Below are 14,299 nucleotides of genomic sequence, written 5' to 3' on the forward strand. Positions count from 1 at the left end.
TATTGAGGGAGTGGTAGGACTTGCGGTTGCGATACATGTATTCCGTTTGTGCTGGTGGGCAGATGTGGATGTGAGTACAGTCAATGCATCCTATTATATGTGGGAATTGTGCTACATTGTAAATTTGCAGCTTGGTGTAATTCAAGTCCTGTTGGCTAGTGGGGAATGAGATGTAGTGGTGTAGGCGGGTCAGCATGGCCTCCAGGAAACTCCTTAGGCAGCGGGACATGGTGGGCTGGGATATCCCCCCTAAACCAGCGACTATCCCCTGGAAGCTTCCGGAGGCCAGTAGGTGCAGGCTGCACAATACCTGCACATGGGTGGGAACGGCATTGGTCCTCCTTGTTGGGTGCTGCAGGAGGGGGTCCAGGTCCCGGATCAGCTTGATGATCATTGCCCCATTTAGGCGGTACTTGGCGTAAATTTGCTCCCTGGTTTGGCCCAGAAGGGTGAACCGCTGACGGAATATCTGCTCCTGGATACGACGCTGGTTCCGTGCTGCTCGCTGTAGCCTTCTCCGCCTGACCACCATGTAGAGTCCTGGCATTGTGAGAGTCCTCAGGCTCCAGCTGCATGTCCTTAAGTGTGTTTAACAACAGGCCTGCACCTGTTGGTATGGTAGTTTGCTAAAGTTTTTTTCAATATATATATTTTTTTCCTTACTGGTTACCACCTGGTTTGCGTTCTCCTTAAATTGCGCGTCGCAAAAAGCGATCTTCGGGTTTTTCGCAATCTGCGATTTTTCATGAATGCCGATTGCGATTATTTTGCGAGTTCGCAAATGATTTAGCAGAATCCATGGTTTCTCGCTATTTCAGAATCACAAATGGGCTTGTTCCAGGATTCTGCGATTTTATTTGCGAACTCGCAAATTTTATTTTGCGATTTCGCAATTTTGCTTTTTTCCCTATCATGAATTGCTTTCATTGAAATTGCGATCGCAATTGCTAATTCGCAGCTATTGCGATCGCAATTTGGCTTCATGAATCTAGCTGTAAGTTCTTTGTTGCAGCCAATGGAGTAGAAACACTTTTCAGCTGCTCCACTGCTGAGGAGTTCAGTCTGATCCACTTCACGTCACCTGTCAACGACAAGTGCATCAACAAAATTCTCATAGACTTCCAACAACTTTTTAACTATCTTGCCTGCCTACAGGGCCCCCGTGTCGCTACATGTTGACTACACTATAAAATTCATTGCTCTAGTTAATCGGCTGATCCTGTTCCACCTACGCCTAGCATTAGAGGCCAAATAACTGAAACTGGAAAATGCAGGGGTCATTGGGAATGTATCTGGGCACATACAATGAGTCTCTCACATGGTCTTTGCTTTTAAACCCTAACAGCCCTGGAATAATCGCATTTGCATTTACATGAGAATGCTAAATAGAGCCATCCCAAGGGAGTGGCACGTTCCCATGACCATCAATTAACTCAATACTGATCTAAACAGGGACCGCAGGTTCTTGAAGTTAGACCTTAACTCTGGTTACCACCAGCTCCAGCTCCACAGAGAATGCCGCTATATCACCACTTTTTCTAAACATGTCCTCAATGTCAGTGATGGCATGCTGATATACTTTCCCACGGTCTCAGAACACCAGAAGAGACTGGCTGCCACCCTCGGAAGAATCAGTGTTGTGGGGCAAATGCTACAAGCAAAGATGCCAACTCCTGCTACATGAAATGAAATTTTATTGCTACGTCTTTTCTGTAACTGGCGCACGAGTGAGTGGACCCAGCAAAAAGTACTGTCATCCAAAAATGCCGTACCAACAACCTAGCAGTCAGAAGTCAGGAGTTTTCTTAGACACATAGTGTGCGAAGTTCATACCGAACCTAGCAACTCAGGCAAGGCCTCTGCAACACCTGACGAAGGTATTAAAACCCTGGTCGTGTGGACAGGTAGAGGAGGCGGTGTTTTAAGATATCAAACTGGAAAGACACAACAATGTCGTATTCTGACCCAGCAAGAGTCTGAACTAATAGCAGATGCAAGTTCCATCAGGCTTGGAGTGACACTTAAGCAGAAAATAAACAAACTGGAAGTGGACACCGATCTCTTTAGCAAACAGAGCACTCACTGAAACTGAGAATCGAAATGCCCACATTGAGAAACAGCCGATTGCAATCAAGTGGGGCTGCACCCGTTTTCATCTGTACTTTGTATAGCCAAACCTTCAAAGTCACCACAGAACATAACCACCCTCATATTATTTCATACTTATTATTTTTGTACGCATGTACCACCACACCCTGCATAGAGAAGAGGGCGCTCCAACTTCAGAAATACCAATTCACACCAGTTTGGAACAGTACAAACCTGGATGTACCAACCCCACAGATTATCTGTTGCAGCATCCCCATCCCGATCCGCCAAACACACAAGATCTCACAGCAGGGGCAGACAAATACACTTAGTAGCAACATTCATGGATAGCACTGAATTGACTAGATCAGACCCCTGCCTCCAGAGTGCATGTAACAGTGCTATCTCAAATCAATGGTAGGATATACTTCAGTGACCACAATGACATCCACCAGTGGCACTGTGGCACATGCCAGCGTCACGGAAAGTGGCATCCTCCTGAGTAGGAATCGACACGTCATTCCATGACAGAAGAGACACCAAATGTTGCTCCCTGTCCACACAGGACATCAAGGTGCAATGAAGACTAAAGCTTGACTGGAAAGTAAAGTCTGGGTTCCAGCAGTGTGCACCAGTGTTGACCAGGTGGCGGTGAGCTGCCACTGCTGCCAAAAAACAGGCTTTAGATAGACTTGTACCAATTGTGACAGAAAACCACAGTGATAGGCTATGGCAAGACGTGAGTGTTGATTTCGGATCACTACTTCATTGGCGCCATATGCTAGAACCCCTAGATACATACTCCAAATCCCCAGTTGTCGAGATAAAGACCACCATTTATTTTGTACAAAACAAAGTCATATCAACAAAATATTTGCCATGTTTGGGCTACCAAAAACGGTGAAGAGCAACAATGGCTCCTCGTTCCAGGGAAGCCAATTCTAATATCTTACGCTCCTAGCCCACAATCATAGGAAAATAAAGCAACAGTGGTTTCAAGTCAATTTTGATGTTGAGAGGCGGATGAAGACACTGAATATAGCCATCAGAATTGGTCTGGAACAGCAAGAGGATGTTGAAGACGTGATTAGTATATTCCTGGGAGCATATAGACGCACTCCACACAGCGCCACCAACCGGCCACCAGCTGATGTCATGTTAAGCTAAGCCTCCTGAGACATTCTTTCTCATGCAGAATCATCGTCACCAGCTTCACTGGGCAAACAGGCTAGCCAACAAAAACGAGCCTGCAATAAGGTTGGGGTGAATTCGATCAGAGGATCTCGAGAGTCAGTCATCAAAATTGGTGCCTGGGTCCTGGTCTGCAATCAGCATCGATGAAGGGGAAAGTTCTATCTTCCATTTGAAAAGCACCCTCTACTGGCAACAAGCAAAAAGGGGACAATGGTGATAGCCCGGAGGGCAGTGAACTGGTTACAAGAAATATCTTGTCTTTCTGGAGGTGGTGCCCCAACATACCTGAGAATAAAAACCAATCTGTGCCCGGGTGATGATCAACAAAATGATATGGACTGCCTGACGTTCCAGAAGGCTCCTGACACCCACCCTCAGACGCTCTGGGTCAGTCGAAGCTCTATCTCCCTTGGGGGAGGTGGGGTGATGGATGCGTCTCAAGTGTAATCCCAGAAGCAGCCATACCATTTGCAGTCCTGAGTTCGCAGACCAAGGAGATTTGATGACTGTGAATGCTAATGAGAAGCAACTGTTAATGCCACCTGTTGAGTAGCCACCTGTTTAACTTGGACATTCAGGTCAACAAAATTTGGGGCGGAATGTAGTGGTGTGTCGCATGACACACCCTATAATGCCATACTGCGCAGCACACATCCTTACGCTGGGCGCTGCATCAGCCCAAAGGTCAATAAAGAAAATACTGGGCTGAAGTGTGCACAAACCCTGACTGCATGTATTCCTCCAAACTGGTGTCGGCACTCTTCTTCAGCGCACGTGATAAGGCTTTGCCCATAGGCACCAGAGCATTCATAGATATCTTTACTTTGTAGCTTATACTAGTTTGCCTCCTGCTCTCAGCAAACTGTTACAATCCATCCCGTTGCATTTAAGGAAGTCAACTTTTCACTCAGTTTCCATTCAAGACTAGCGAGAGTTTGTAAAATGGGTACTACACCTCACAGTAGCGACTACAATGCCCATTTTCTGCATTCTTAATTTTAAACTGACGTTGTCAAAGTAAACATCTGTAATGCATTCGGCCAACATAATTTTATTTACATATTCTAAAATGTAAAAAAATATAATTACTTAGTTGACTATCAAATGTCAACCTTTGAATAATATTGAGATACCCCTATAAGCAAACAACATGGAATTAAATTCAAATTGAAATGCAATACTAAGTTACTCACCAACTGAAGCAGTGGCAGTTGACAGCAAAGACTTGCCCCACGACCCCCAGGCTCCCCAGCCACTTCCTGCTGTGAGGGTGTTTGGATCCTAAAAACACAATTAATATTTTTATTCAGTTCCATATTTTTCAAATAAACAACCAAAACGAATACAGTAACATGATTAGTTAGCAATACTTGAACAAATGTTACATTTATTGGAGCATGATGAGGTATAGCTGATAAAAATGAGGATCTTTCCCACAAAAATGCGGATGAAGTCAGGGATTTAGGAGGGTGATACCATCAAGGTCAATGGGGAATTAGTATTTTCTGTAGGGTGACAGGTGTGAAAAGCAGGGGACCCCATTAAAGTCTTTGGAGGCATTTTGTTTCTAAAACGGTTGAATTGAAATAAAAAGCGTATGACACCCCCAAATGTGGGTTAGTTGACAGATAGGATTATTTACATTTTGTGGTACAAATTTCAAAGTTATGAACTAATTTAAGGATATGACCGATGATAATGAACCTGAGTGACCCCATTCTAGGGTGCAAATATTAGCAATGCTCATGGCATCAGCCATATAAGAACCTATTTTTGGTAGGGAACTGCAGCACCATTATCTAGATAACTTACCTTAATTATTCCAAGTCTTCCATCCTCCTCGTTTCAGTAGTTACCCGCCAGACCGACCCCTCACACAAAAGCGGTCTTTTTATCCATAGACCAATGAAAAGGGAGTTAAACTGCCACTGCCTGATGTGATACCTAAAAAGAGATTGGTGCTCAAAGCACTTTGTTGATACCAAGCTGAAAGCAAAAGATTACAGACCAAGCCTCAACCTTCGTAAAATAAACACAGGATCAGAGGGAGCATTACATCATTTGCACAGTCATGGCGACATCCACAAATAAATTATGCGACGCAATCTCGAAACAAATGTGTAAGAACGGCGAAAAGAAGGAACAAGAGAAAAACAAAACAGTGCTCTGTAATCTGCATGAAAGTACTGAATGGGAGTATGTATACCCGAAATAAACAAACTTATGCAAAATATTTACCAACAGACTGATCAATCAAATGAGGGGTCAAATAGTAACTACGGTCTTTACAAGTTCCTGAGGGGCACCCACTATCCACATCTAGCAATCAGGTGAGGAGGAGGTGATACATGGGGTCGAAGAAGGAGGGAAAGGGGCACAGTGAGGACACGAACCATGAAGAAGCCTCTGGGGGCAGGTCACTGATGAGGGCATCAATTATTCAGGAGGTTTGATTGGGAGGCGGACTCATGCATGCATGCGAGGTGGCAATAAAACTGAGGTTGTGCCTCATTCAAAACAAAAGTTTGCACCAAACTTATTTTGATAGAGCACGACTGCATAAAATAGGGAGAGCGGCGACACAGATGCCAAACGGAATGTGGATCATTCATACACACCCTTTGGGAATGTAATGCAACCCAAACATATTGGCGAAGGATTGTGAGAGAGCACAATACCGTATTGGGAGGCCAACTGGAGCTGGAACTAAAGTTTCTCCTTCTGGGAATCCCTACGGAAGTGGACATCCCGAGACACAAACTCATATAGCCAATTTGGGGTTGGTGGTAGCCAAACAGGAAATAGCTCAGTATTGGGGGGCCTGCAAGTACCTACACTTGAGGAATGGAGGACAAGTCCAGATCTCTATATGGTGGCGGAACAGGTGACCTATAAGGCTAGGGGTTGCCCTCGGAAATTTGGAAAGATTTGGGCACCATGGTTAGAATACTATGGTCTAGATGTATGGGGGAAGGAAGAAGGAGGGGGATTGCTGTTAGAAAGGTTGGGATAGAAGCCATGAAAGATCTAATGTTAGACCCTAATGTTCGTAACCACAAACACAGTAAATGTCACCTTTGTCTTTCTGAGCCCAGGTCGTTCAAGTCTAGCTACGGCCTAACCTGCAAAAGACATTTTACCATTATAACTGCCTTACAAAAATGTGCTGGATTGATATTCATTGTGTATTGTATATTTATGCTTTGTTTGATGTTTTGTTTTCTTTTAAAAACAAAATAAAAATATTTTACAAAAATAATTATTCAGGAGGTGGTAAAGCCCTGACAGCAACAGCAGTGTGAAGTAGTTGCATGAGTTGCAAAATAATTTTGTGTGCTCACACTTTAATCAATCATCAATCCCATTGGGGTTATGTTAGCTGTATCTCTGGGCGGGGCAATTTTCATCTTTCAGGATCTTGGACAGGGACAAGTCTTAGTTTGCAATATGAGACCCCTTTCACCATTTTCTTGCCAGAGCAGATAATACCTGGGCTTCCACAACAGTCCATTTCATCAGTTCTTACCTCCATCCATCTGGGCCTGAAGCAACCCTGCTCTTCCTCTGCACTGCAATCTGCCATTTAGTTAGCCAAAGCCAGGTCTATGAACCTAGTCACTACCCTGGTCATCTTGGATCGCAGCTTTATACCAAGCCAGCAGATATTAGAGGAGTGCTTGGGATACAGTTCAATAATACAACTTGTTTATTGTAGAATACAGGACCAGTAAGGTGCAAAATTTGGATATGCCCATAATCTGCACTTGCCCGATACTGTGGGAAATATTGTATGAAGCCTTATTGGTGTTAGGTAAGAACGGTGCAGTATATAGCAGTGAATCAACTGAGTACGGGCATTTCTAGACACTCCATAAGAAAAACCCACTGCACACTTCCACTAACTAATGGGAAGTTCACCATTCACAACCGTCTCTCGGACAGCTTCTGGTCTGGTTAAAGGAATCTTTGCGCTATCAGCTGGGTAAATAAACCAGCATTAGTCGTTTATAACCACCAATCGTTAATAGAGCCTGAACAATGGTGTGTATATATGGAGCGGTTAGGCTATCCCCCTATGTTTCTGTAAAGGCATTGCAAAGTGTTATACAGGACAGGAATTGGCCAGGGGGCAGGGGGAATGATTGTGTTAAATCGTGGAAGGATACAAAATGATTATCAACTACTGAATCACCAATGTGTTTTACCCCTGCCTGAGTCGATGAACGCGCCCAGCCCTGTAAATCAGCATACAGCATCTAGATAGTAACCACAATGGTAGTTGGGGTGCATATGGGGCCTGCACCCTCTGTGCGTTATGGCTTGCTTTCAGCAGTATTTAGCCACCATCACAAGATGTTACAAAGAATTAGAACCATCACGGGAATCTAGCAAATGTTTCACAATCGCATCTCCCTTAAGTTCATCTCCGAGGTACCATAGTTCCACATTATTACCATCTGCTGCCCCCCTTGTCAGTCACTGTAGTTGTGCCGCCACATAATACAGTTCATACTGCAACTTCCTTCCTCATAGAGCACCACCCCAGACTACGTCTACTAGGATCCCATTCAGAGCGCAAAATAAGTTCCCTGGGAGGCTCATGGACAGCGCCGCAAAAACATGTCCCATTGTTTACTTGATGAGGATCTATCCAAGCAGTAGGTATTCATGCGATCAACCAGCCTGATTATCAGACATACAGAAGTCCAAATTAATGCAGTTCCGGACTTGTTTACAGCCTAACTCAATGCAAAAGTTGTTCATGTAAAAAAACAAACGACATACTACAGCCACAGTGGAAAAGATACCTCTATATACACAAACCACATAAAATTAATGTGGACTCAACATCAGTGTGCTAATTAGGCTGCCGGTGTGCCTCTAAATTGACGAATAACTACCAGGAAGAGTCAAGCCAGCATAAGTTAAGAGAGATGACATAATTCACTCAATGGCATAAAGTGGAAAAAACAAAAAGGTCCTAGGCCCTTTCACACAACGAATAGATGATCATATCTCCAGAATTCAGTTTCTTTAACGTGATCTAAAGCACACATTGTCCAAATTAGGAGGATTTAAAGTGATATACACCAGGTGACTGTGACACAATAAGCATCAGGACCTGCCACTGAACTACTGCCACTCGCTAGATAAAGTAACTCAAACCTCCTTCCATATATGCAAGCACAAGATAAAAACCCTAAAGATGGGGTAGAAAATAGAAGGAGGAACTCCAAACCTACGAAAGGAAGAGTTAATTAAATATCCAACTGAGGATTGGTTGCGGTGGCGAGGTCACTGAAGCCATCGTCGTGGGCAGGGGGGTCAGGCAGTGTTGCGTTCTGGCCCCCCTTCTCCTCATTATCTACATTAATGGACTGAATAAAACCTTAGAATCATTAACTCAAGATGTTCCAAAAACCAATGGCAAACCAGTGCCCATACTACTCCATGCGGATGATGCGGTCCTTATGGGCCGCTCTCACAATTCCCTATGTACGCTAGTGCAGGGCTTTGTTAACTATATGGACAGCTTAGACCTACGCACTCATTTTAAAAAGCCTTTTATGATGTCGTGTGGTCCAAAGAAACGCCAACTTAGCTCTAGATCTGTGGACAACCAGAAGCTGATGAGTACCAGTACCTTCCCTTACCTTGGGGTGGTCTTTGCTGGGAACAGCTCCTGGAGTGAGCACATGGCTCACTCCAGGAGCAAGTTCTTGAAGGCCTCCAACTCAAATCTTAGCCTCCCACGTCCAAAGAGAACATGTGCCATTTTAGCTATTTAAAAAAAATTTAAGTCCCAATGTGTGCCAACAGCTATGTACGGAGCTGAGGTTTGGTGCTTCGTTTAGCACCTGCATCCAACAGGAAGAGAATAGATTTTGCAGGAAGTTATTAGGCGTCCCAATCTCCACACCCCAATACACCTGTCATAAGGAACTTAACCTACGTTTTATTGAAGATTTTATTAGGGCCCGCCCTGCCCTTTTCTGGTTATTGGTCTGGAAAAACCCGGCCGCATCCCTAACAAGAGAGATCATTAGTGATTGTATAGGATGAGCAAAAGGGAAAGACATACCATGGCTCTCAGGGGTGTATCAGAGCCTTTGTAGCATTAGTAAGGGAAGAATCTTTTCAGATCCTAGCACAGCCATGGCCGCAAACAAAAGTGAGCTTAGGAGTGCGCTCTATTCGTTATATAGAGCAGAAAGGTTCGAAAGGAATCTAAAAAATCCCTACATGGCCATTGAAAATCCTCCACACCCGCTGGATAATTATATCACCCTGCCAATGAGCCACTGGGAGAGGAGCCTTCTGTTTCGTCTAAGGGCTGGCACCATTACATTTGTATTATGTTTTCCCCTTGGTTACCACCCTGACATTGATTGTACTCCTTGTCCATGTGATGGCCAGAGTGGCCAATCTATTTTGCACTTTTTGTTTTTTTGCAAATACTATCTAAAGTATATTAAGTGGCTTTTAACTCTGTATTTTAAAAAGCACATGCCCATTAGCTTGGAAAACGCTTATTAAAAATGACTTACCCTGGACAATGAAGAGTTGGTCTTTCGCACAGACACTTTTTTGAGAATTGCAGTTCGAGCACGTCAAATTATGTCTAACCCTTGTGCTTTTACATTACCTACTAATGACTTTAACAATTACTGTTTATTGTATGCTGCTATGGTTTTATCATGACTCTCTAATTTGTACATTTTTAAGTTGTTTGTTGTTGTGTTTTTGTGCTTTTATGGATACGATGGTATCCGAATAAAGTGTCTTTGAACCTTGAACCTGAAATACCCAACTCAATTCAACAATAAACATCCAAATATAAGGATGTTTGCTCTAAAGACAGTTCATCTCACCCAAAACATGAGCAGAGTGAAACCAATCAGTCAAAACACTTTAGAGGAGAAAAGGTGATCAGAATCTCCTCAACAGAAAAGCCCATAATATAGAAAACAAACAAAAAAGGACATTAGAAAAAGAAGTAAGACAAATTCCCAGTTGCAACCAGAAAAAAAGAATTAGAAAAATGCTAAGCAAAAGAAGGGCACGTCATGGATCCTGGTGACGAAACCCCTCTCATTGTACTCTGTGTTATCACACATTGACTGGCATTGCAGAAACACTTTAAGGAACTGGAACACTAATTCAGACTCAACCTGAAGGAGGATCCACAAAGTACATAACTCATCATTTTTAAAAAGGTTCCAGGAGCATTGCATTCTTTAATCATTTAACAATACTATGGAGCCTGACCCTTCTCTCCCTCTTGGAGAAGGTGCCTCCTCCTCCCCCAAGCATTCTGGGTGAAGAGGGAAGAAGGCAAGACAATCTGCAGATCCGAGTAACATAATGTTCGGCCGCAAAACTCACTGCAGAGCAGAACTAAACAAAAACTCAGGAATACTGAGGCTTGAGTCTATTCTTCAAAAACACAAAAACAAAACAATCCACATAAGAATATTACTAAAGTAAAACAGACACCACCTCTCCCAGGAGAAGGAAGAAATGATCCTTATTCCTGTATTCCATCATCCCTCATAAAGGGAATTACAAACAGGGAAGGAACCCTCCTTAACATCCATAAAGAAGTGACATACAGAGACTAAATCTGAAGTAAATAGTTCGCCCAACTGGAGCGCTATGCCTATTTTATTACCCATATACTCTGTGCAACAACCATTGCCTGACACATGAGAAAAGTGCATGAGCTTCTCTGAACAGAAACAAATCCTCTTACTTTGACTGAACACATAATTTCGTGGAGTCTGATGACTCTGAAGTAACATTGATACTCCATGTTACTAACACAACTTAAATTACCAGCCTTCATGACCACCATTAAAGGACCTCTGAATGGGAGATGGCCCCTCAACGTACAAAAAAGTTGGAATTGACACTGGACCTTAATGCAAACCAACATGGCAGAACACGGAGGCCCAGAAAAAAACCGCTCCTCAAGTGCCAAAACAAAAAGAAATCTACAGGATACTTAACTAGAAAGGAAATAAGCACTGTCAGAAAATAAAGGTGAACTGTTAAGGAAAACAAAAATTCTCCTTGCTTCTCTGCACCCTGATCCAAATTCTGAATTGAGGGTAATCCTGCAGTAAGAAAAAGAAATCCATAAACCTGGCTTGTAGGAGGGAAGAAAGCATACAATGTTCATCTAAAGTAGACCCCCTAAAATTTCCCCACAAATGGCATATGTGAGGAACTGGAGATTACCCTGAAACTGAATAACTTACATGATCCGAACCATGTCTCTGAGATCTTGAACTCTAAAATATCTAAATACAGAAGATGATCATGGGGCCATAATTCCCATCTCCTCCCCCACACATGGCTGAAATTTTAGAAAAATAGTCGAAACAGGCTTATGAATTGATATGAAAATGTAGACGTTCCCTGCACACCGACAGTGAAGGCTGGCAGATGAGAGGAGAGTTAGAACTAACATACCCGGAGGAACAAAGACAGAGCTGCAAAATACAGTAAAATCCAGCAGCTTTCCGCATAGTTAACCATTTCATTTGTTCCAGAGACCTTGGGTTCTACAAAAACATCGAAAACTGGGAGCCATACCCATTACCAAACAGAACTAACAAACTAACAACTGGCATGCACACAAAGTATATTTGTGAGGAAAGAGGCCCCCTTCTGTCCGGTCAAGGCTCTGAAGAACCAGCAAAAAGGCCTAGACTAGACTACTAAATTACGTAGCTCCACTCATAAATCTAACTTTGTTAGAAGTTGACTCAACCTAGAACCAACAAACACAGCCATAACTGTGGATATTAAATGCTCTGAAAGACATTATCGAATTCCCCATCAATCAGGGGATGCCCATAAAACAGGATACACAAAAGGCTGAGCATTTAAATTCTCCATACATCTAGAAGAGACGGGCCCTAGAAAGAACCTCGCTGCCAATAGCCATTGGTGAAGCCTTCCATAGGTGCAATGAGAAAGAGACTGAACAAGTGTTCCCATAATGAATAGAACTAGAACAGCCATCTTCCACCGCCAACCTTCTTAAGGATATATTTGAACCCACATATTACCCCTACGAGTGGTTTCTGCCTCCCTTTTATGATGTATTTAGAAAATACTCAAGTCTTGGCCGCTTATAACCAGCTTATCCACCATCAAAAACCTTTGGATTCCAAAACATTGTTGGCCAGTGGGTAGAGACAACCAATAAACTACTGAAACAGATAAACTATTCAAGTTTCTATATTCAATACAAAGGTAGCTAGCACAATGTAAAACTACAAAACCGATTAATTAACTCCACAACAACACAATGTTAATGATGCCTTATTATTCAATGAAGACGACCGTAACCTGCAGGCACTTTTACCATAGTGATAGCAGGCTACGAACCCTCACCTTTAAGGTCTAGAGCACTGAATTTACAGGAAGCAGAGCCAAAGCTGTTGCAAGGCCAGTTGATTCCACCAAGAGGCCACCTCCCAAGTACTGATTATCAAGCAGGTGATATACAGACTGAATCCTTGGGCACTGTCTAACCTCTACATTCCTTTATTAATGTATTTATACATAGCAGGTGTTTCGTATCGTGCCAACATGCCATTCCACCTAAAAAGTCATACCAGAGGACTTGGAGACACTGCAAACCTGAAGTGCAGCATGAGAACGATTTCAGTATTCAAACAAGGCAGACAGCCAAATCCAACAGAACAACTATTGATAAGTGAGTGCGGTGCTTCGCTTACACCAGTACAAATGACTATGCTATGGGCTACTGCTTGTTTGTATGCTGGCCAAAGAGAGGAACATTTAAAAGCAGAAATATCAACAGTTCTTCCATTCTCCCATTTGCACTGACGTGTTTTATAGACAAGTACCTGAGCACATTGTTCTTCCAGTGTCCCTTCGGCTCCAGGCTCAGGTTCTAGACTGACAAAGTCGCTGCACTCAGGCCTATTCTCTGTTCCTTCTGTAGAAGAAGGCTGAGTTCTAATTACGTCTTCCTTCAGTGGGAGCTCTGCATCCGCTGTCTGTTCTTCCACTCCCAGCAAAGGTCCAGCTCCACTGGGTTCTGCTTCTGACGCGTCCTTCAATAGTGCTGCATCCGGCTCGGGTTCTAAGTCCCTGTCTCCAGACTGCGCTGCACAGTTATCCATTTGGGGTGCTTCCGGCTTCACTTCGATACCAGTTGCCTCGCTTAATTCAGCAGACATGTTTATTGAAGTCTAGAACATAGGATCAATCAACATGCATTCATTATTGAGTGGAATGTGTAAAAACTGTCTGCACAGCATAAATGTTGCACAAGGAAAACATATCATAATACTCCTACTCCCATTTAACTAAAGAAATTCTTCCTAATAAAGCAAATAGCGTGAAGAGATTTTGACTAGAACATATTTGCTAAAGGCAAGGTATTTGGACCTTCAACCTATCTCAAATTAAAAGATAAACACAATATTTTTTGCTGCCAATGTTTTTGTGCCAGAAAACATGGATATTTAAGTAATTGACCCTCAGAACGAGCTATGATGTAAAAATGTGTAGATGGTTAGGTGGGGCATCTGGTATGCAGCTGGGTAATGCTACTAAAACACAGTAAGAGACGGCGGCCGAATGAGGGACTGGGGGATGCCGAAAGGGGAGGTCTGTCCTTCAGGGAGACGTTGGGCGTTGGTGCAGTCCAGTGACGGTAAGCGGCGTGTGGTGCCCTTTCTGGTATGGTGGGCGGCAGGCACATATAGGCAGGGAGCGTTGAGCTACCAGCCACCATTTCGTGCCGTATCAACACGATGGCTGGTAGCATAGGCAGGGTTTGTTCAGGAACCCAACTGCCCATCCCCCTGTAGTCAGAGTTGGAAGGGTGCATTGTCGGGACAGCATCATTGGTTATTGAATTCAGGGCATCGCTATTGGACAGGTGCAGGGCAGCGGCTTGATGAAAGGTTTTAACGGTTTCAATCGGTTTGATTGTTCTTGGGAGAGGTTGAACATGTTTTGAAATGTGGGG

General features: G+C 43.4%; 1 protein-coding gene across 1 annotated transcript in view; it reads right to left on the bottom strand.

Moving 5' to 3' along the window:
* The window catches only part of FAM114A1 (family with sequence similarity 114 member A1), a 226,055-nt gene that overhangs the window by 193,160 nt on the left and 18,596 nt on the right, over positions 1–14,299 (bottom strand). The window contains exons 2-3 of the mRNA XM_086963982.1: positions 13,167–13,514; positions 4,476–4,563 (exon numbers count right to left, since the gene is read on the bottom strand). Of these exons, the coding sequence (XP_086820108.1) occupies positions 4,476–4,563; positions 13,167–13,502 (424 nt within the window). The 5' untranslated portion in view covers positions 13,503–13,514. The remainder of the gene's footprint in view (positions 1–4,475; positions 4,564–13,166; positions 13,515–14,299) is intronic.

This window comes from Lissotriton vulgaris, chromosome 3_2, assembly GCF_964263255.1.
Source record: "Lissotriton vulgaris chromosome 3_2, aLisVul1.2, whole genome shotgun sequence".
Lineage (NCBI taxonomy): Eukaryota > Metazoa > Chordata > Amphibia > Caudata > Salamandridae > Lissotriton > Lissotriton vulgaris.